A 24,206-nucleotide genomic window follows, 5' to 3' on the forward strand; every position below is an offset into this window, starting at 1 on the left:
ATTGGGAGCTCTTGGTTCAAAAGAGTAGAAACTTAAAGGGTTGTAGCTAGGAAAAGCAACATCAGAAAAAAAGATAGCAGACCCAGTATCCATGTAGGTATGTTGACAGCAGAGGTTATGAGCCAAATCAGGCCGTCAGACAAGTTTAAAGGCGTAGCCAGCTAATTCTACAGATGCAGGACATGCAACACGAGAAGCTCATGAGTGGACAAGAACCCATTATTGATAGTTTAGAATTCACGGTATGTAGTTGGATGCCCCAATGACACGGAGTCTAAGTCACTTTAAGTCACCTAGTGTTAAATTCCAGGCACTTGTTTTGTTCTTCAGAATATTTCCTGTGACCCTGTGGATTCCCATGGATGCTAATCAAAGGGTGGTACACAAACCTTTGACTTCCCCCAAAGACAAGAATAATAACTGCCCCTCCCATCACAAAACACCACACTCTTCAGCACTGTTGTCACCTTGGGCACTTGTAAAACCAGATCAGGTTGACTTAGGCACACGGTAGACCAACTTATGTGGATAACCTCTGAGAACACCGCAACTTGGAGGTGGACAAGTGCAGATATTTCCACCCACCGCAAAGTGTCTGATGTCTACAAAGTCATGTTAGTTTCCACACATTGGTGGACATATCCAGGTCACTGTAATGGTCAGACTTAGACAAAGTAAGCAAAGCTAAATTAGGGGCAGAAAAAAAGGCTTTATCATAAGTTGAACCCACTGGAATCCAATCCCATTTCGCCCAGTTATGGGCAAACTTCTCCCTTTTTTCTAGGCTATATTTTTTAGGAGTCTGGGAACTATGACTATCCAGCAAAAGCAGGGTCTGTTGGGGAGTTATGTATTAAGTTACACTATGTCAGGAAGCAGGGGGTGTTGCCCCTGCGAGGGGGCCACGTGCCATGCGCCGTGCTCATGCCCCTCAAGCAGGGTCAACACCCCCTGCTTCCTGACACACTGATAAATGGCCATTTGCTGCTGATGTTGAACAGCTTTTGTCAGGTTAACAAACAAGTTCTAAAATGTGTTTTTTTGGCAGAATGGATACACACCCTTGCACATGGCCGTAAAGCAGCGCTCAGTTGACACGGCGCGGGCCCTGCTGCAGTTTGGTGCAACGTGTAATGCCCAATCCCTACAAGGTGTCACCCCCCTCCATCTTGCCTCTCAGGAGGGTCATGTGGACATGGTGACATTGCTACTCAGCAAGCAAGGAAATGTACATCTAGGCAACAAGGTAATGAACTGTGTGTCACAATAAAATTCGAAATTTTAATTCAGCTTTAAAAAAGGGATACAGGGGAAAGACCAATGTGTGTGTGTGCTAGAGGAGGGATACAGGGGAAAGACCAATGTGTGTGTGTGCCGGAGGAGGGATACAGGGGTAAGACCAATGTGTGTGTGTGCCGGAGGAGGGATACAGGGGTAAGACCAATGTGTGTGCGTGCCGGAGGAGGGATACAGGGGTAAGACCAATGTGTGTGTGTGCTAGAGGAGGGATACAGGGGTAAGACCAATGTGTGTGTGTGCTAGAGGAGGGATACAGGGGTAAGACCAATGTGTGTGTGTGCTAGAGGAGGGATACAGGGGAAAGACCAATGTGTGTGTGTGCTAGAGGAGGGATACAGGGGAAAGACCAATGTGTGTGTGTGTGCTAGAGAAGGCATACAGGGGAAAGACCAATGTGTGTGTGTGCTAGAGGAGGGATACAGGGGAAAGACCAATGTGTGTGTGTGCTAGAGGGGGGGTACAGAGGAAAGACCAAAGTGTGTGTGTGTGCTAGAGAAGGGATACAGGGGAAAGACCAATGTGTGTGTGTGCTAGAGGAGGGATACAGGGGAAAGACCAATGTGTGTGTGTGTGCTAGAGAAGGCATACAGGGGAAAGACCAATGTGTGTGTGTGCTAGAGGAGGGATACAGGGGTAAGACCAATGTGTGCGTGTGCTAGAGGAGGGATACAGGGGTAAGACCAATGTGTGTGTGTGCTAGAGGAGGGACACAGGCGTAAGACCAATGTGTGTGCGTGCCGGAGGAGGGATACAGGGGTAAGACCAATGTGTGTGTGTGCCGGAGGAGGGATACAGTGGTAAGATCAATGTGTGTGTGTGCTAGAGGAGGGATACAAGGGAAAGACCAATGTGTGTGTGTGTGCTAGAGGAGGGATACAGGGGAAAGACCAATGTGTGTGTGTGCTAGAGGAGGGATACAGTGGAAAGACCAATGTGTGTGTGTGCTAGAGGAGGGATACAGGGGTAAGACCAATGTGTGTGTGTGCTAGAGGAGGGATACAGGGGAAAGAGCAATGTGTGTGTGTGTGCAGGAGGAGGGATACAAGGGAAAGACCAATGTGTGTGTGTGCTAGAGGAGGGATACAGGGGTAAGACCAATGTGTGTGTGTGCTAGAGGAGGGATACAGGGGTAAGACCAATGTGTGTGTGTGCTAGAGGAGGGATACAGGGGTAAGACCAATGTGTGTGTGTGCTAGAGGAGGGATACAGGGGAAAGACCAATGTGTGTGCCGGAGGAGGGATACAGGGGTAAGACCAATGTGTGTGTGTGCCGGAGGAGGGATACAGGGGTAAGACCAATGTGTGTGCGTGCCGGAGGAGGGATACAGGGGTAAGACCAATGTGTGTGTGTGCTAGAGGAGGGATACAGGGGAAAGACCAATGTGTGTGTGTGCTAGAGGAGGGATACAGGGGAAAGACCAATGTGTGTGTGTGCTAGAGGAGGGATACAGGGGAAAGACCAATGTGTATGTGTGCCGCAGGAGGGATAGAGGGGAAAGACCAATGTGTGTGTGTGTGTGCTGGAGGAGGGATACAGAGGAAAGACCAATGTGTGTGTGCTGGAGAAGGGATACAGGAGAAATACAAATGTGACTGTAAAACCCACAGTCCCAGGGCAGAACCTAGCAGGGGCCAAATCCAGGCACAGAAAGTTATCTATATGCTGACAGCTGCTTTCATTTAAATTAATTACCATGGCTTCTTACCATTCACAGAGTACCCTCACTCCTCTCCACCTGGCATGTCAAGAGGGTCACATGAACATAGCAGAGCTCTTGGTGTCCCATGATGCCTCTGTGGGTTCTGAAACACGGGTAAGTCTCTCAGATGTTTCCTCTTACCTTACACTTCTAAACCACCAGAATGTCCATCAGTTACCAGTGCCAGGCCTCTCTTGGTAGTTTTTCATGGGACTTCTGCCAGGGTGATCACCTTCTGCTTGTTGGTCTGTGGGCTTTATTTTATACTACAGCCACATAGAGAGGTGACTTCTTGTATTGTATCATGAAAGAACCCACTCAATCAAAATACAGCAAAATAGAATAATACAGATTACTATATTGTGATTTATTATTATTATTATTACATAGTATGTATATAGCGCCAACAGTTTGCACAGCGCTTTACAATGTAAGGAAGACATTACAATACAATTCAAGACAAGATGGTAAGGAGGGCCCTGCCCCTGAGGGCTTACAATCTAAAAGAGGAGGGGGAAATGATACATGAGGTAGCTGTGAGGGGATGAATTATTTGAGAATGTGATGATTTGTTTTTGCATTGATCTAAAAAGCATACCAGTATGAAGTGGGTGAATAGGAAGGTCAGGTCTTCTCTGGTGAAACAATTTTAGTGATATCAGATCCAAATAAAATGTCTCTAAAGCTGGTTCACCTGACATGCCTGTGAGTGAGTCCTTCACCTTCCCTGTATTAGAAAAAAGACTGGTCACCAACCGGGCTGTGCTAACTGTCAGAGCTGTAAAACTGTCAGGACAGAGATGCAAATTGGCAGGTAAAGCAGCTTCCATATACATGTTTTACTTTAACTGTGTATTAGTTGTTTGCCTACGGTTGAGTTTTAGTATAGGCCAGATGAGTAATTTTGGTGATGGTGGCACTCAACTAGAAAAACAGAATCACCAAGGAGAGGCTTCCACTTACCTCGCTGGCCCAGAACACTGCCAAGTCTCACTCGCTAGCAAGGAAGGGACACCTCGCTGGTTTGGCTGCCTAGGGAGCAAGTCCATAGCAAAGGTGGTATGTTAACAGTACTGTAGCGATAACTCCCCGTAGGGAGCCGCTGATTGCCCGGTCCTCATCTAGTCAGTCTAGGGGTTGATTCTTCAGCCGCACACATTAGCACTAACCGCCCATAAATTGATGTCCACTTCAGGATTATGATGCTACTTGAACAGTTTATTGAACATACTCTGTGGGAGAGAGGGTATAGGGTCTAGGTGTACAGGCCTCCTTAGCTCCAGACTCACCAGATCTTATCTTTACTGGGAATACATCTCCACAATCCATGAAAGAACACTCACCCCGCTCTGAAGTCCATCTGAATCCCAGGCACTTCAAGGTCACTGGTCCTGGTTCTTCCATCTTTCAGGCATGCTCCAGACTGTAAGCCTCCAAGGAAACCCCTCCTTCAACCGCTCAGCCAATTCCCACCCCCAGGCCTTGGCCTAGCCTGGGGGGCAGGCTGAACAGGACCCAGCCCTAATCCATGGCTGGTCCAGGCGAGAGAGAGAGCACATGGCAGCTCCCACCCATATATGTACCCTTTGTCAGCAGACACCACTTGCTGCAAGAAGCCCAGTGACTGGCTGCTGTACTGTACACATATCACAGTGTCTCCTATTGGCTGTCCCCCAATATGACAGAGTCTCACTCCGCTCAGGGGGGTACAGACAAGGTTAGACACCTGGGAATTAACCATGTACTTTCTGCTACAAATCCAGCCAGGCTGTCTACAGCCCTGGCATATCACTAAAGGCATGGTAGTCACATCACAAAAGGTGATGGGCGCTACACTACTATAACTGGCAAGTTGTCACCAGCAACAGGATCACTCGTATGACATGGGCCTTAGGACAGCAGCACTTGATGGAAGAAGTCATTATTATAGTGTATTATGTGTTGAGTAATCTTGATTTAATGCCCTATGACTTTTCTTTTCCCATAGATGGGGTTCACTCCGCTACACGTTGCCTGTCATTATGGCAACATCAAGATGGTGAAGTTTCTTCTGCAACATCAAGCCAATGTAAATGCCACCACCAAGGTGAGCACCGTACACTTGCTATGGCAGCGTTCAAGATTTTTCTTTAGCAGCCAAGGTTTTTTTTGTGGAATTTGAATCTATAAACACAAAGGGATTCTTATTTATAAGAGTATGTCTTAATATCATCTAATTATACCATACAATAAATATGGTCAACAGGTAGTGACATTGGGGGCCATTTATGAAGGGCCAGTTTGCCATTTTTTGGTGAATGTCAGCTCTTATTCTCATTTATTTTCCATCCTATTTTCTGCATTGTTCCATCATTAAACTTTTCTAAATTGACCTGTGCCTGGGCACCAGGGGGGGAGTAGGGTGTCAGGGGGAAATCTCTGCAGGCACCACACATCACATCCAATCTGCTTACCTGAGACTACATTTGTCATGATTCAATGGGAAATACGCTGATGTTGGGACAGTCAGGGGCTATGGATGGGTCTTGACCAAGTGTGACATCAGCACGCTACTGCTCCCTTAAGTAACTTACATGAAGGAGGTTATGTGACCAGGAGCCATTTCTCCATAAGTGGAAAACAGCGGCACCCGGTCTCATAAACTGGAGCAATACGGAAACATGAAAAATAGGGAGTATGTTGGCAGGTCATAACTGCATGGAAGACCGAACTTTAAAAGCAAAAGGCCAACGTTTTTCCAGCAGGAAAGGGAACACCTTTATATTGATAATCTTCCTCCTGGCTGGCGACAACTTTTCCACAAATACAAAGTAATGGGATTGCAAAAGTAGCTTAGAGCAGCTTGAAGCAGGTCAAAAGGAGTTCTGAAGAAGGTCAGAAGCAAAAGTGAAGGAAGGATCTCTAAAGCTAGCTTAATGTACCTGAAACCATGCTGCATTTGCCCATCTACACAAGTACTAATGCAAAGGTCAGTTGCTAATTGATTGTATTTTTTCTACAGTTGGGTTTCACTTCCCTCCATCAAGCAGCTCAGCAGGGACACACAGACATTGTCACACTTCTGTTGAAGAATGGAGCTTGTCCCAACCAGGCTAGCATGGTGAGAGCTGCCAGTCACATCATGTCCTGTCAATATGTCCTGTCTGATGTCTGTCTCACACTCTAGTTCTGTTGTTGTGGCCTCTTGTGGTCTGTCACTTATTTTGACTGTCACTGTATTTTATCACCCTGTCCTGTTTTTTCCTTGTTGCCCGTCTTGCCTTCTGTCACTCTGCTTCATCGCCCATCAACTGCTTCTTCTTGGCCTCTCATGCCCCATTCTTCTCCCCATTGCCCTGTTGCACCTTCCTGTGACCTCGCCTCTGCAGAATGGAATCACCCCGTTGGCAATTGCAAAGCGACTAGGATACATCTCAGTGACAGATGTTCTGAGTCTGGTGACAGATGGACCCCAGATGCAGGTGAGTCACAAGTGGGGAGCTAACTTACTTTGGCTGGAGACAGGGGGAAAACTACGGGGTCAGGTGAGTGACACGTGGAAGTGGTTGGAGACTTGCTGGGATTTTACAACAGGTTGGTGAAGAACATTTAGGGAGATGACATTGTTGTCACCCATTCCAAAACAATACCAGATGGGTTCATCTGTTTGTTGTAATCTTATGGCGTTAGTATTGACTTAGAAGACTTGATAGCAGGACCTCTTCCTCTGCCAGTCAGTGTTTTCTCATTATCACATAGCCAGGAACTGAGAAAGGCCAAGTTACAGAAAAAATGACATCCTGTCTGTGAGAAGAAAGCAGCACAACAAACTAATTGTTATCTGAATTCAAGTTACATGTTCTACAGTATGAGCGACAATTAACTTAACTCCCAATTTAAAGTGTATCTAAAGCCAAAAATTGTATTTTAGTTCTAGATTTGTCCTGGTGACCACCATCATCAGAGCAGCAATAGAAATCTTCCAATGGGTATAATTGTTCCAGTGACAGCTATCTAAGACGGTGGTTCTCAACCTGTGTAACCTCAAGACCCACATTTGTCCTTGGTCATTAAGTCGCGATCTGAGTCACACCAACCTGAAACGCATTGCATTACCGCATGTTCCAGTGCGGGTGATCAAACTGTGGGCGGCCACTGCCAACACAACGCACCTCCCGTACCAGAACTAGTAGTCCAGCATGGGCTGCTGTGGTGTGACGGAGTTTCATCCATATGTGCATTGCTTGTACAGCTCCCTTGTAGGCCCTGTAGAGGTCTTGGGAGCCAGAAATGGACGTCACTCCGGTCCAGGCTTTTCTACAGGGAACACAAGGGAGCTCTATGCAATGCACATATGGACGGAGCTCCCTTGCAGCCATACCCCCAGCATATTTTGAATGGCTGCTTGGCATGAGAACTGACAGTGCTGTGCTAGAGAGAAGATGAGGAGCCTCTCACCTAGCACAGTTGAAGGCACATGGTGACCCACTGAACATGGAGTTGCGACCCACTTTTGAGTCATGACCCACCAGTTGAGTACCACGCAGAGGAGATTTCCCTCACATTGGAGAGATCTTCCTTTACTTCCAGTTGGACAGGAAAGGAAGAGGTATTTATTTCATCATTAAAGCCAATGCTTTTTGGGGTTATTCAACTTAAGATATACTTCCACCAGTCTGAAAAAAATCTTCATTAGGCACTACAATAAATGAAAGTACATTACAATTAAAAAATACATACTTCAATATGGTACTAAAAAGGTCCAATTCAATATTTGTATTTTTAATTTGTATAAAATGCTCATATACACGGCCTGTCCAAAAAGAAAGTCATCACCTAGATTTAACTAAACAGAGAGGAGGTCAGAGCCTTCCACTGGATAATAGGACTAGGTTAAGCAACGTCATGTGCCCAAAAAAATGAGGTCAGCTGTCTACCTGAATATACTGAATGGCCAGACATTTCCATCAATTACTTTTTTCTGCCCTGATGACACATTGGGCATATCCCAAGATGACAATGCCAGGATACATCGGGCTCAGTTTGTGATGGAGTGGTTCAGATGAGACATCATTATCACACATGGATTGGCCACCACAGAGTCCAGACCTTAACTCCATTGAGAATGTTTGGGATGTGCTGGAGAAGACTTTACACAGTGATCTGACTCTCCCATTAATGTAACTCGGGATGGAAATAAATGCTGTGGCATTGTATAAGCTTATCGAAACGATGCCACAGAGAATGTGAGCCGTAATCAAAGCTAAAGGTGGTCCAACGAAATATTACAGTGTGTGACTTTTGCTTTTGGACAGGCCGTGTATATATTTGGTACATTTCAGCCTTTCAAGTGCATGCGCACTTCAGATTTTCGGCCGGGAGACGAGCAGAGATGCAAGGTAAGTATATGGACGCCTGCACCCGCATGCAGACACCGCTGGATCGGAAGTGACAGCAAGGACAGAGGAGTCAGCGCTGGATCGGAGACACGCAGCAGCGCTGGAGAGATTGCTGAAAACTACAGGAAAGAAGAAGTTCGTATTAAGAGACTTCATTTAAGGTAAGTGCTTATACTAACATTGGGGGGAGGGGAAAAAAATTATACTTTAATGTCACTTTAAGGTGCCCATACACTGTTCCAATTTCGGCCGGCTTTTGAGGAACCGGACGAAATTCACACAGTGCGTGCCACTGTCAGCACCCTTTCGATCAGCATCCCTTGATCAGCTGATCGAAGGAGCTGGTTGGAAATATCTTCGATCGATCAGAGCCAGCAGCCAAAGAGCTGCCCGCTCTAGTCGGGTATTCTGACAGGGGCCGGTGGCACCTGTCAGAATACAATGTGAATAGCGGGATTCCTCGATCAACATGTTATTAGTGTTGATGGAGGAACTGGGTCTATTGTTTTAGTTCGGTCTGTGGGTTGAACGAAAAAAAAAAATCAGTGTATGGTCAGCCTTAGAATACCCAATCATGTGCAAGGAAAATGAAAAAAAACTGTATTTTTGCTTGCACATTATTGGTTAATGGAAGTAAACAAAGCTGCGCCTCGCTTACCACGCTAAGGGGAAACTTCCCTTGCAAAGTGAACAGTCCATTTGTCTTTAGTAAATCAACCCCAGTGTCTCCAAATAACCCTTCAATACAGCATGTGAAACTCACCGAGCTCTGCTCTGCATTAGAGCTCACCGGGGAAACTGTCATTTGTAAATGACAGTGTTCGAGCCTACCGATCAGCAACTTCAGCACGGCACTGTCACATGGGGGTGGTCACGTGCTCCACCAAACATAGATGTCCCACTCTTTTGGAGCAATAGAGCAAGGGTTGTGATGGAGCATGCATTGTTTTGGCTTTAGATATATTTTAAAAGCCCCTTTATAGTGAAATAATTACCTAGAAGTCTACTTATGTGCAGTGAGGGCTTTGATTTATTAAAAGCTGAACTCCAGGCAGAAATTTAAAAAAACACCATTTAATCCAGTTATGTATTCATTAGAAAATAAGTGCAGTTGTAAAGCATATGTACCTAATTCTGTTATAATATGTCTTGTGCAATTCCTTGCACAGCAGCTCTCAGACTTAAAGAGTGGAGATCAGCACTATGAGGGCTGTATTGCCTTGCACTGCACACCACTGTTTGTGAACATGGTTACAGGAGGGGAGAGCAGAGAGAAGACTTTATCAATGTGCGGCTGCTCCTTCCTTTTCTAATCACATGTTAAGGGTGGGCCCTGCACAAAGCCGTATTGGTTGACTTTAGTGTAGCCTTCACAGAGATGCAGGACCAACAATGTTGTCTAGTAGGGGTGCCTTAATCACAAGACTGGTTGAAGAAAATGATATACCGTTAGACAGGTAAATCAGTTCACTTTGCCTGGAGTTCAGTTTTAAAATGCTGCCAGGGACAGCGGAAGGTATTATAATTTGGATGGTGGTGGGGGGGAATTGTGTAAGGTATCAGCAGTCAATGGGCAGAAGGGCTAGTTGGGAGAGATCGGTGTATGACTTTGTCTCTCCCACAGCTAGCCAACGAAAGGCACAGGATGAGCTTTCCTGAAACAGTGGACGAGATGCTGGATGTGTCAGAGGATGAAGGTGAGAGATGCCTTTCTGTCTCCTGTATAACGTGTGTTTGCCCCTGACCTTGTCCTCTATTCTAGTGTTGGACAGCCTGTGGCCTCCTTGTGGTTGACGGGCTACAAATCCTAGCATGATACGCCAGCCAATGGCCAACACCCAATCCTTGGATGTGTAGGATCTGCAAGGTTCCCTACATCCATTTACAAACATGCCAGCTAAATTGTCTCTTGACAAAGATGCAACAAAGTCATTTATTGACAGCTGTTCCTATTGAAAGAACCATACCCGTTCTTCTTATGCATAATGTCAAGTTGTCTGTCAGCTAATTAAATAACCTATCAGATCAGCCAGCTTATTTTAAAACAGTAACACAGAAAGGAGGTCCGTCAATTGCAACAGCTGTTAGATGACAAGTTGCCCCATTTTTAAGAGAAAACTTACCTGGAGGTAATTGAGCTCTGCAGATGTGTATATTGCTTGAGGTCCACAGGCTGCCCTATCCCTTCCCTGTCTTTCTGTGTCTCTGTGTATTTCCCCATTTCCGGATCCCCTTCCCATAAGTTTCTGACCTCCGAGTCCGCTCCACCCTTACTTTACCACATGGACTGGGCCTTGGATAAACCTGTGGCTCTTCTTACTTTTTCTAGGAACCCCACACCTGCCTCTTCATGGTAGGAACTGCGGCAATTTTGACCCCCCCCCCCCCCCCCCCCCCAAACTTGACCCCCCCCCCCTCCTCCCCAAAAACCTCATGCAACAATCCAACCATTCAGCTTCTTCATCCCATTAGTCTCGTCTCAGCCGCCCCAAACCAAAGCATGTCATTGACATCTAATATGGAACCTATGAACTACTCTATTAATTTCTCATTACACAGAGTAGCTTATCTTAATACTAATTATCCATTATTACTGCATCAAGGGGATATAAAGCATCGAAAAGATTTGAACTGCATTCGGTTTGTTTTTAACATAGCTTCAATGTGGCCATTATTATTCCCAGGTTCTCACCCTAAATCACCATTTCATTAATAGGGAACTCGGACATCATTCATTCCATTGTATTTTAATACAATATTATTACAGATAAAGGTGCTTGAAGGTGTTCCGTTATAATTCCATCGTTACTTTCAATCATGGTATAAGTTATTTTTATTGTAGGAATTTAGAATTTGTTTTACTAGGGTTGCCACTTCAGGTATCCAATTATGGCCCGAGCCGTCAATGGAGATGATTGGCTCATTTAGAGGCTGTCCCCTAAAAGCAGATGATATCTACTTGTATACTGTCCAAGATGGGGGGAGTGGTCATGTGATGTTCGTTTAGACATGAGTGTATGGCACCTGTATCCCCACCATATCCTCAAATCATCTCTGAATTGGTGCTGACACTGTCCTTCCTTCTGGAGGGGGGGCTACTTTTGTTCCCCTTGGTCCCTGTGTGTTGTAAAGTAATCACCGCTCCAAGCTCACTCCTGGGATGGACTACAATCTCATGTTTAGTTTACTAATTTGTATTGAGCTTGTAGTCCATTGTGACGGACCTCCTGGTACCCCGACTGGGTACCTCCGTCATAAATCAGCTTCCTCTCCGCTGGAACCCGAATCCCAGTGTCCTCAGCCCAAACCCGCCTAATTATTGAACAGAACCAATATATTAGGACAGAACGCTAACCACTCAATCATCAGACGACACCAATGTTGAGGTGGAAACCAAGATCTGCTTTATTGAGGGAAGCGCGCAGAGTTTATACCTGACAGGATCAGATTAGAGTGCAGTGTGTCCCCTCCCCAGCTAGGTGCCGCATTGGAAGTCTTTGAAGCCCAGACACTCTGTGGGATGAATGTCCTTAATCAGGGAGGAACTTAATCCCATCATGGCAAACAATGGTCACTCCAGACAGCCTGCTGCCTTTAGAAGAATGGTTCACATCAAATAGTGACAAGTTCTCTCTCTAGATGAAATATTACACTGGGAACACACACAGCACACAAAGTTCTCTGGGCTAATAAATCGCTATAGTCCTAGGTCCGTGGTCTGTAGGAAGGAGGCTAGCCCTCAGGCTCCTCCAGCAGCCCCAGTGACGGTTCAGTCCGTCACATCCAACACAGGAGCGAGTTGGAGCGGTGACTACTTTACAACACACACAGGGACCATGGGGAACAAAAGAGATGATTTGAGGATCTACAGCCGAGTGATACAAAAATAAGATACATTGTTGTTACTAATTTTTTTTTAAGCCTGTGGACGTGCGTCTAAACAAACTTCCCCCTGTGAACAAAAAAAGTGAACCGTGAAATCACAGAATACAAAAACGTGCACAAGGGTGCAAGGTCCTTCAATAAAGAAGGCACCCATTTCCCGACCCCCCAGGGCGCAAGGCTCCTGATACTTTGGTCCACTAACCCGAAGGCCAGTGGACTATTTCCTTTGGGGACCTGCCGAAACAGGTCCCCCGTAGTACTTGGCAGGTGGGCTCTCCCGAAGAGAGACCCACCTCCTGGGTGGGAGGAGACCGAGAACCCCATAAAGGGCACAGAATCTCCTCCCAGCATCAGGAATAGGCCCCGAAGGAACCTGCACCTTCAGCAATCTGTGGGTAAATTTCAATAAAAAAATCAATCATAGTTAAGGTACTTGAATGTATTTTTAAGATCTTAGGCCCTGTTCACACCAGGGCGGTTCGTCTTTGGCCGACATGAACATACAATGTTATGGGGACCGTTCATGCGATTGCGCGATTTGAACCGCCTCCCACCCGAATTGCTCCGTGACCCTTTTTTGCTGCGTGATCAGCATGGTTTCTATACTGCTTTCAATGGGACCGCGCTGTTCAGCGCGGTTTTGGGCGTTTTTATTGCGTTTCAGCTCTTTTAAAATACGCACGGAAACCGCGCTGATTCGCAACCTCCCTGGTGTGAACGGGGCCTAACTCCTGAGTTTAGTGTCAGTTTAAGCAAAGCCCACTGATAAAGTTTTTCCTTTTGAATCCACAAGAGGCGCCACTTGTCCAGTATATCAGAATTTAGACTCAGTTCATATAATTTTTGCAGAATAATGAATTATTTGATGTAGAGGTTTTTCGTTTTGTTATTGTGGTTAAATACACGATCGCTTGGTTATTACACTCGGGGGTTTTAGAAACCTTTCCGCGGCTCTATAAACTGCTAATGAGATGTTGATTATTTACAGCATTATATAAACACAAGTAATTAAGGTTTCAATGAAAGATAATTAGCATTCATTTACATCTCAAGTAGTTACACTAGTGACTGTTATATCATTACCAGCCATTAGGCATCGGATTTACATGGTAAAAACAGGCTTAGCTTATCTCTTAAGCATGCAAAAATAATACTGGCCAATTGTGACAACAAGGCCTGGATGTTACCAGGCTCAATATTACCTTTTAAACACAGCAGATTGTTATTTTTTAGTTCCATATTGTGCTTTAAATTCACAATATATGATTCTAAGGCAGTGCAGAATAGTTATTGTGGCCGATTGCTACACTCTTCTAGGTAACTGGTAGGCCGCCATTTACTGTTTGGTAGATTTCTGCATTGGGATGGTGCTGTCCCAATGGAGTCGATTGGTAATTTAGTTGCTTTTGCATCCTCTATCATAAAGTGGACCTATACTGTATTAAGGACCTCCCTCCAATCTGACCCTACTGTCCCACTGGACATAGCGGATAAAAGAGGAGGAAAGACACAGAAAGGATTGTTTCTTGGGCATAGTTTATTGACTTGTGACTGGGAAAGTATTAATGCAGATTTAAAAAAAAAAAACAAAAGACGATCAAAGAGGCTGGAGAATACTGGACCTCCCCTTGGTGCTGGTCACATGACCAAACACTGAGGCATATGTCATAGGCTCAATACCCAAATACCAGGTCCAACCTTTAGGCCCCCATTTAAATACCAGACCCCGTCCTTTAGGCTTAATTGAAATACAAAGCCCCATCTTTTAGGCCTCATTTAAATACCAGACCCCATCCTTTAGGCTCAATTGAAATACAAAGCCCTATCTTTTAGGACTCATTTAAATACCAGGCCCCATCCTTTAGGCTCAATTGAAATACAAAGCCCCATCTTTTAGGACTCATTTAAATACCAGGCCCCATTCTTTAGGCTCAATTGAAATACAAAGCCCTATCTTTTAGGCCTCATTTAAATACCAGGCCCCATTCTTTAGGCCCTATTCTTTAGGCTCCATTAAAATACCAGACCCCATCCTTTAGGCCCCATTTAAATTCCAAGCTCCATCCTTTAGGCCCCATGTAAACACAAGGCCCCATCCTTTAGGCCCCATTTAAATACCAGGCTCCATCCTTTAGGTTCAATTTAACTACCAATCCCCTTTTTTAGGCCCCATTTAAATACCAGGACTCCTCCTTTGGGCTCCATTTAAATACCAAGCCTCATCCCTTAGGCTCCATTTAAATACCGGGAGCTCATCTTATAGGCACCATTTAAATACCAGGCTCTATTTAGATGAGGCTTTAGGCCCTATTCTTTAGGCTCCATTAAAATACCAGACCCCATCCTTTAAACCCCATTTAAATTCCAAGCTCCATCCTTTAGGCCCCATTTAAACACCAGACCCCATCCTTTAGGCTCAATTGAAATACAAAGCCCTATCTTTTAGGCCTCATTTAAATAGCCTATTCTTTAGGCTCCATTAAAATACCAGACCCCATCCTTTAAACCCCATTTAAATTCCAAGCTCCATCCTTTAGGCCCCATGTAAACACCAGGCCCCATCCTTTAGACCCCATGTAAACACCAGGCCCCATCCTTTAGGCTCCATTTAAATACCAGGCTCCATCCTTTAGGTTCAATTTAACTACCAATCCCTTTTTTTAGGCCCCATTTAAATACGATGACTCTTCCTTTGGGCTCCATTTAGATACCAAGCCTCATCCCTTAGGCTCCATTTAAATACCGGGAGCCCCTCTTTTAGGTCCCACTTAAATACCAGGGCCCATCCTTTAGGGTCAATTTAAATACCAAGCCCTATCTTTTAGGCCCCATTCAAACACCAGGGCCCATCTTATTAGGTCAATTTAAATACCAGGCTCAATCCTTTAGACTCTATTTAAATACCAGGCCCCATCGTTTAGGCCCCATTTAAACACCAGGTCCCATCCTATAGGCGCCATTTAAATACCAAGCCCCATCTTTTAGGCCCCATCCATTAAACCCAATTTAAAAACCAGGCCCCATCATTTAGGATTCATTTAAACTTCATATCAAATTGCTTAAATCTCCGTGGGTTTCATTATATTATAATGCTTGTAAATTTATGGGTATGTGTTCACAGCCTAATTTTCTCTGCATCATCTCATTACTATTTCTTAATATGAATTTCTGAATTGACCATGTCACCATAACAAACCCATGAAACCCAATTAAACAGCGCAGTTCCCTGCTTTATCTGTAATATGACTTGAATCACCCAGTCTCCTCTGTAGGATCATTAACATAAATATGCATATCATTAACATAACGCAATACTACAAGCTTCAACTTCTATGTGAGTCATTTGCCACGAGATGTATCAGATTATCTGTGCTTTGTGTGTCGGCGTGCGTTTTTTTATTTTATTGCACGTGTGCATGTTTTTTGAGCATCCGTTCTCATTGTATGTTATTCGTACGTATTGCTTCTCTTTATAAAATCTGAACCACAAACACACCTTTGCAAGTGTATACTGATACGTAAGAGGTCTTTATTTAATAACACCACAACAAAAAAAGCAATGGCGTGCAGATTCCCCGCAGAAGCCAATTAGATTGCAGTTTTGAGATGGTCATGGTAGTCGGGCCCATGATTGGCGAATTCCGATTGGCTGCCTCGGGTGACTGCACTTTGCACATTGCTTTTGCCTTATTAGATAAAGTCTGTAGTGTTTGTGTGCGACTCACATAGGGGATTTCTATACACAATATATATGCTTCAATAACCACCGTCTCTTTCTACCTCTGTGCTGTTCCCTAGGGGAGGAGCCACCAGATTTCAGACCCCCTCCGGGGCCTAGAGAGCGGGACGAGGATACAGACATGGAATTTTTACCCAAACTCGACCAGGGGTAATTAAAAAAATTGGATCATTTTCTGCTACTTTGTCTCATAGTTTTGTTCAATTCATCTACATGTGATGTCATTTTTCTCTTTAGGAGGGTGGGGTCACCTGGATTGCCCAGAATTCCTTGTGTCACCCCAGAAACAGTCATGTTTAAAAAAGAGGAGGATGAACCGGTAATTGTTACATTAATACATAAGTAGCAGTATACATTTTGTATCACTTTTTTTAATCATGAATAAAATCAGGGGTGTCCCTAGCCTTTTTGCCGCTTGAGGATGGGGGAGGCTGGGGGAGGCTGGGGGCTTGGGAGGGTTGCGTACTGGTGGTGCATGCAATCTGTTGGGGGGAGTAATGATGGTGTTGGTGGAGACACTGGTAAGAACTGGGTGGGGAGATGTGTAAGGGCTCTGGATCTCCGTGCCCAGCTCTTAGCAACCTAGGACGCTCTGGCTGGTGTCCCGACCAGCTCCTGGCAAACCGGAGACATCACTGGTTGCCAGTACCAGGGTGGGACACAAGCAAGAGTGTCCCAGGTTGCTAAGACCTGTGCAGGGAGATGTGTATGACCCTTACACATCTGTTTGCCCAGCTCTTAGAAACCTGGGATGCTCTGGCCAGAAAGGGGGCAACAGGTACACTGTGCAGTAGAGTGGCCATGCGACCCAAAGAGATGTTGCGTGAGTCAACAGTCTTAGGCTATCTCATTTAAGGGATGGCCCTGGTCAAAGTATGACATTTGCTTTGTGATATCATCGTCTGCCCTCTCTGTTCCTACAAACCTCTCTGCAATGTCGTACTATTACCTTTTTATTATATTGGCTGACCTATTTGTTCTGTATGTACAAAATGTGTCGCAAGAACTTTATATTATTACCATAATAATTCAACCCAACCACACCCCTCCCTTTTTTTAACCCTTTTTACTTACTAGACCTGATTGTCCTCAGTAGACATAACGAGGTCACCAGCACATCAGGGTCACATTATCAATCCATCCTTTATGGACGTTCGATAAACATGCTATGACAAGAGATTACAATGTTTCAGGACCAGTGTGGTCCCTCATCAGGCAAAACAATGTCACGCTAGTATCGAAACCTTGCAATCTCTTGTGATAGCAGGTTTATATAACGTCAATAAAAGATGGATTGATAATGTGGACCTTGGCGTGCCTTGGTGTCATCATTATTTCTATTGTTTTTGTGGCACCATCTGCTGGCCATTTCAGCACCCACTGCAGTTGCAAGAAGAGATTCATTGGTCTGGAGTGTGATGGGATATCTTTAATAGGTTCTCCTCAATTCACATACTTACTCGCCAAGCGAATCCAGCACTGTTCTACTGCAATCTGCTGCTCCACTGTCACCGCAGATCCCACATGAACATCTTGTCTTCAGTCACGGGGAGCCGGCTGCCTCTTTTGGGTTCGGCAGCCAGCCCACGATGTGTACGGTCCTCCAACCGGCTGCTGCGTATCCCTGCAGCTTCCTGTGAAATAGGACATGGACATCCCAAGAAGCTGCGAGAGCAGGGAAACATATTTCTTGCCTACCAGGAGGTTGGCAGGTCAGGGCCCAGGGCCTTTTTAATTGTGCTAGGGGGGATATGTTATGAACTGAAGGTCTGCTGTAAAAAGGTACCTGTGAAGGTTCTTATTTATCCAGGTCATGGTATACCTACCCAAGTAGTTTTTCACATTTAACTGGACTTGTTCTGTAATGCTGGAGACGATTCACCACTTGCCCAAGTAACGTATTCAGTCCCAGTAATTGTGCAGTTGTCCATACACTAGATGAGGGCCTAAATAAAAAATCAGATTTCACTTCCACTGTACTCACAGCATGGATGGAATTCCCTCCGCAGCAAATGCCTCCGCTTGGCTTACAATTGTCATCCTGGCTCCTTTGGCAAGACTGAAAAATTGAGTGGTGCCAACAGAGCCCCGCACTGCTCGAAGTTTGGTCCAAAGTCGAACAGTGTATGGCCAACTTTAGGAACATATCTATGATATTTACTACATACAACAGATAAAACTACAATTATAACAAGGTATGCACTGTATGTTATAGTAACTGGAAGGCATTGTGTGCTAACTTTATCCCTCTTTGGATCCAGTCATCTAGGGAATTAGACGAAGAATCCCAGATCCCCAGCAGTCCAGCCACTGAGACCTCAGACAACATCAGTCCTGTGGCCAGTCCCGTCCACACAGGGTGAGTGACCAGAGGACAAACCTACACATTATTTATTAATTATTGGCATTTATATACTGTAGCTCCAACAATTTATGCATTGCTTTACATACTGCATGTTCACTTCAGTTCCTGCTCTCAAGAAGCTTACAGTCTAAGGCAGGCGTGGGCTTACTCTCTGCTGCCATAGACGTATAGCCCTTCTCTTGGCTGCCATTAAACTGGTACAATATGGATCATTGATGGCCAGCTGACAGTGTACAGAACTAATAATGACTATGTAAGATAGTAGATATTTTATTTCCTCTCTTGACACACTGTTTGCTGGGATGTTGATATGATTTCTGCTACATATTACACTTGATATCCTTTTACCATTTGGCATTGTGACTGTCCCCTTGGCTTAAAGGAGAACTATGAGGTGAGTGCTTTTCACTCACCTCATAGTTCTAGCCGACCTGTGACATCGAGACTGTCACAGGTCGGCTCAGTAGATCGGGAGGTGAGCGAACACATACCGGCATTCGCTCACCTCTCGATCCTGTCACAGCTCTCTGCCGTGACAGGGGAGGGGCTGGATTCCCCCGCCCCGCTCCGATCCGCCAGTGCTGACTGGCGGATCGGACGGGGGAGGGGGCGGGTACAGCTGGCTCTGCCTCTAGATAGGCAGAGCCAGACCCCCCTCCCAGCCCCGATCCGCCATGGCTGACGGGCGGATCGGACGGGGGAGGGGGCGGGTACAGCTGGCTCTGCCTCTAGATAGGCAGAGCCAGCTGTCACTCACGCAGCTGGGCGGATCCGGGCACAATTGTCGGGATCCGCTTCAGCGTCTCAGTATACCGCGAGCTGCAGCTCACGGTATACTGAGCTTAGGGTGACGGGAGGACGCTAGTTTGTGTCCTCCCGTTACCCTTAGGAGAACTATGGGGAAAAGCCTTAACCCCATAGTTCTCCTTTAAAGGCCACGTATGACAATTTAATTACGTGAAATTAAGAACGGATGAGAGCACCATGGTTGGTTTTCACAGCTCTAATCAATGTTTATCTGCCACACAGTGATGTAAGAGGCGGGGTTGCTCTTATGCGGGCCCCGCCTCCTCCTTCACTGCGAACGCCGGCCTCTCCTGACGTAGCTGCTGGCTGTCACTGACACAGCTCTGCAGCAGCTGTGAGGTGAAACGCAGCTGCTGAGCTGTGTCAGTGACAGCCAGCACCCTTACATGCCATAGTGACCCAGGCGGCCCACACGGCATCAGAGGGATGCCCTGGCCTGGCCCCCGTGTGCCCGTGCCCCATATCGGTTGCCTCGGTCGCTATGGCGATTGTTACGCCACTGTATATACAGTTGTGCATCATATTTTACCAAGAAAGTCCCCAAGATATATCTATAAAAACCTGTGAAGTGGTTCAAGTCCTCAACATCTACTAGAATCTGAAATATAATGTTTGGGTGGTCTGATTCTTTAAAATGTGTTACCTTTGATTGGTTGGAGTAGGTTGACCACTGCTCAAAGAGTCTTTGAGAACTTTCTGATTCCCAGTCAGAAGGTGTGTGCCTTACAAATAACAGTGTCTAAAAGAAGTTCGTGTCTGTGAAGGTTCTCATTTATCCAGGTTATGGTATATCTAGTAGTAGTTGGTCACTTTGAACCGGACTTGTTCTGTAATGTTGAAGATGCTTCATAACTTCTCTAAGTCACTTCTTTAGTTCCAACAAGTGCAAAGAATTGTGGGGTATGTTCCTGACACTCATTAGAAATGAAGATGTGGTATGGAGAAGCTACGAACAAGTCCATTTGAATGTGACCAACTACTACTAGCTAGGGATGGTTCTTGTTGGCCCCTAGTAATCAATCAGAGCCAGCATTTCATGTTTCCCATGCTCTATTGGCAAAGGAAAGGGAGACACAGACTGGTTGGTAGTCTTCTTCCTTGGGGCAATGTTTTGCATGGAGGACATTAGGAGGACTTATTTGATAAACAACAAGATACAAAGAGATAATAAGTAAGTACAGTAATCTCTATCAACAAATATGAATTCCCTTTACTCAGGGATCCCAACCTGAAAGAAGCACTTTCAGGGAGGTGTCCCTCTCATTTCCTGGAGGTGCTACCCCCCCCCTCCTCCCCCCCCATCCACGGAGGAGAGGTTAGGGGGGCTGGGAGAGAGCACCCCGCTGAAATGATGGCAGATAGCACAGGAAGCAATAGCTTCTTTGCTATCTGCAGGCTTTCTTTTTTGTATTCTGACAGTTGCAGTCGTCAGAATAAAAAAAAAAAAAAGGCATACGATTGCATAGCTAGATTCCTATTGGCTATTGCACTTTGCAATAGCCAATAGGAAACTAGGTAATGCACCCGCCCACTGCTGCTTTCAATCAGCAGAAGAGGACCTGATAGAAAAATTGAGGTCCCCCTCTGCTGATTGACAGCAGCAGTGGGCGGGTGCATTAGCTAGTTTGCTATTGGCTATTGCAAAGTGCAATAGCCAATAGGAATCTAGCTATGCAATCGTATGCCTTTTCTTTTCTGACTGACGGTCGGGCCGCTATCTAATAGCGGGAGACTCCCGGAGCTTCCGGGAGAGTTGAGATGTCTGCTTTACTGAACTCAGACCAAAACAAGATGGTTTCTGATTGTTTGGAAGTGCAGTTTTGTGTCAAGCAAGCTTAATCGGTTTATATTATTGTGCTAGGAGTCATGATTCGCCCAGATTTTATACTGCTTTGCTATGTTTTAATACCAGCATATCACAGCTATCGCCTACAAAGTATTCCAAAAATGAAAACTCCATTGTGCACAAACTTTCTTCTAAGTTGGCTCTGCAGGTACTGAAAAGCACAGTCTGTATACCCCTAACAGCCTTAGTGGGGGTTAGTGCTGCATAAACTTACAGCCAATCTCCACAAATGCTGCTACAGATGGTGTTTTGATACGCAGAAATCGGTAGCTGACATAAATCTGGTGTATAAATATTTTGTGGGATGGAAACAGGGCAGATTATGTAAGGAATGTTCATGAAAAAAGGAGAAAAGAAGAAGAAACATTATAATTATGGCTTTCTAAAGAACAGTGGGGATATATTGGGCAGCAAGTGAACAATTTGTCCCTGAAGTTGATGTGTTGGAAGCAGAATAAATTGGGCAAGCGTAAGGATTTGAGGTCCAAGCTGTGATGTCTAGACGACTGGGTCAGTGCAACTCCAAAACTGCAGCTCTTCTGGGATGTTCACGCTCTGCAGTGGTCAGGACCTACCAAAAGTGGTCCAAGGAAGGAAAACCATGGGCAGGAAAGTTTCATTGATGCACCTGGGGAGCGTAGGTTGGTCCGTTTAGTCCGGTCTAATAGTAGAGCTACTGTAGCTCAGATTGGTGAAAAATGTAATGCTGGCTCTGAAAGAAAGGTGTCTGAACACATAGTGCATTGCAGTTTGTGACCATGCTGACCCATGTCTGCCAAAAGTGACTACAATGGGCATGTGAGCATCAGAACCGGACCACGGAGTAATGGAAGAAGGTGGCCTGGTCTGATAAATCATGGTTTCTTTTACATCGTGTGGATGGCCGGGTGCGTGTGTGTCACTTACCTAGGGAAGAGATGGCACCAGGATACACTATGGAAAGAAGGCAAGCTAGCAGTGGCAACATGTGATGATTGGGCAATGTTCTGCCAGGAAACCTTGGGTCCTGCCATTAATGTAGATGTTACTTTGACACGTACCACCTACCAAGTACCCCACTTTTATGGAAACGGTATTCCCTTTCAGCAGGGTAATGCATCCTGCCACACTATGTAATACCACCCCCCAGGGGTGAACAAGGTCCTTGGACCACAGCTGTGGAAATGGCTTTAGAACGGGTATCAGATCGCAGCTCTACCTCCGATGCCCAAGGTTTTGATAAGGCCTGGAGAGAGCTGCTTCACATCATACCCCGTTTAGCACAAAGACTGCGTTCACCGTTAAGGTAGGTCTTCCGGGTGAAGCAGGAGGTTATGTTATGGTTTAGACTAGCAACTATTTTGAGGCCACGGATATATGATATCCCCCTGTGACACGGAAGACAGATTTATGTAGGCATATATCTATGATTTAGTATAAACGGTTACCAAGCATACAGGTGATTAGGCATTCGGTTCTGAGATAGGTTCATTTGCATTACACAGACAGTTGAGTAGGCATATAGAAATGCTATAGGTTAGGTTGTAATACAGCAGACAGTTGAGTAGGCATATAATAATGCTATAGGTTAGGTTGTAACACAGCAGACAGTTGAGTAGGCATATAGAAATGCCATAGGTTAGGTTGTAATACAGCAGACAGTTGAGTAAGCATATAGCATAGGAAGTGCTGTGGATCTCCTTACCATAGCCCTATGGCTATGGTAGCAATACTTGCTGTTTGAGGCTCTGTATAGTGTGGAGGGATCTCAGCAATTTCTCCTTTAGCAGGTGGTTCCTGGAGTAGCAGGGCTGTCGGTTTGATCAGCGTCCTGCTTCAATAATAGTGGGACGCCGATCAAACGGCGGACCGCGGCTTTATGCCGACTACTCGAGTGAGTGGGCGGAGTCTTGTGGCGCCCCTGCGCATTGTCACCGACGGACCCCGTACGTGAGTGGGAGGAGTCTCGCAGTGCGCCTGCGCAGTTGCGCGCACGGCTCGTCCCGATGGCCGAGGCGCGATGCCAGTATCACACACTACAAAAATGGTTCAAGAATGGTCTGAGGAAGACAACAAGTTTGAGGTGTTGACTTGGCCTCCAAATTCTCCAGATCTCAATCCAATTGAGCATATGTGGGATGTGCTGGAAAAATTAGTCCGATCCATGGAGGCTGCACCTCACAACTTACAGGACTTAAAGTAACTGCTATAGATTGCTCGATGCCAGATACCACAGCACAGCTTCAGAGGTCTAGTGGAGTCCATGCAAAAGGGGGACCTACTCAACATTAGTCGGGTGGTCATAACGTTATGGCTGATCGGCGTGTATACTGTATATTGTAGAATTATTCAGCTTTTGCATGTGATTGTAATTCTTTCTTTTGCAGGTTTTTAGTCAGTTTTATGGTTGATGCCCGAGGTGGCTCAATGCGTGGAAGCCGCCACAATGGTCTGCGGGTTATTATCCCACCCCGAACCTGTGCAGCGCCTACGCGCATTACCTGCCGCCTTGTGAAACCACAAAAGCTTAATAACCCGCCACCGCTGGGTGAGGAAGAAGGATTGACCAGCAGGATAATTGCCCTGGGTCCTACTGGAGCCCAATTTCTGAGGTAAGAGATGGCGTTACTACCAATACACCAAATATCTTAAATTTTGTTTTGTTGACATGTTTTTTACCCAGGAAATTGTAGATTTGATCAGGCCCAGGCTGAAAATTTAGGCATGGGGCTAAAAAAGAGAAATTTGAGGCTTATATGGCCAGCTTTAGGATTCGTTCACAACAAATGTATGAATCAAAGTGCGTTTTACATGTGTTGGGAACAGGGCCACCGATAGTGGGGTACAGACGGTACCCCTGTAGCTGGTCAGGTTCCCATTGGGTCAGCATGGTGCTTGGTGGATGCAGTCTAACTGACATATATGAAAGAAACATCCAGTCAAGTGAGGAAGAAATTTCCCTGCACATGATTGGATACTGGAAGCAGACATAGGTTCACTTTTCACCCCCTATCATAGTTTTGTGAATTAGGCCACAAGTGTCAACGAGACATCACTGCAACCCCTGCAATGCACATTCACCAATTGCTATACCATATTACCTTGTCGTTTTACAAGATAAAGGGGTTGATTTACTAATTCTCGAGATGGACTACAATCTCAATACAAATTAGCAAACCAAACATGAGATTGTAGACTATCACGGGAG

At 45.5% G+C, this 24,206-nt stretch overlaps 1 protein-coding gene across 1 annotated transcript in view; it reads left to right on the forward strand.

Moving 5' to 3' along the window:
- ANK1 (ankyrin 1) overlaps positions 1-24,206 on the forward strand; it is a 214,595-nt gene that overhangs the window by 127,600 nt on the left and 62,789 nt on the right. Inside the window, exons 17-27 of the mRNA XM_018571430.1 lie at positions 1,049-1,246; positions 3,015-3,113; positions 4,987-5,085; positions 6,001-6,099; positions 6,368-6,460; positions 10,002-10,074; positions 10,707-10,730; positions 16,061-16,151; positions 16,242-16,320; positions 18,263-18,360; positions 23,386-23,610. Of these exons, the coding sequence (XP_018426932.1) occupies positions 1,049-1,246; positions 3,015-3,113; positions 4,987-5,085; positions 6,001-6,099; positions 6,368-6,460; positions 10,002-10,074; positions 10,707-10,730; positions 16,061-16,151; positions 16,242-16,320; positions 18,263-18,360; positions 23,386-23,610 (1,178 nt within the window). The remainder of the gene's footprint in view (positions 1-1,048; positions 1,247-3,014; positions 3,114-4,986; positions 5,086-6,000; positions 6,100-6,367; positions 6,461-10,001; positions 10,075-10,706; positions 10,731-16,060; positions 16,152-16,241; positions 16,321-18,262; positions 18,361-23,385; positions 23,611-24,206) is intronic.

The sequence above is a fragment of the Nanorana parkeri genome, unplaced genomic scaffold, assembly GCF_000935625.1.
Source record: "Nanorana parkeri isolate BGI_ZX_2015 unplaced genomic scaffold, ASM93562v1 scaffold1756, whole genome shotgun sequence".
Classification (NCBI taxonomy): domain Eukaryota; kingdom Metazoa; phylum Chordata; class Amphibia; order Anura; family Dicroglossidae; genus Nanorana; species Nanorana parkeri.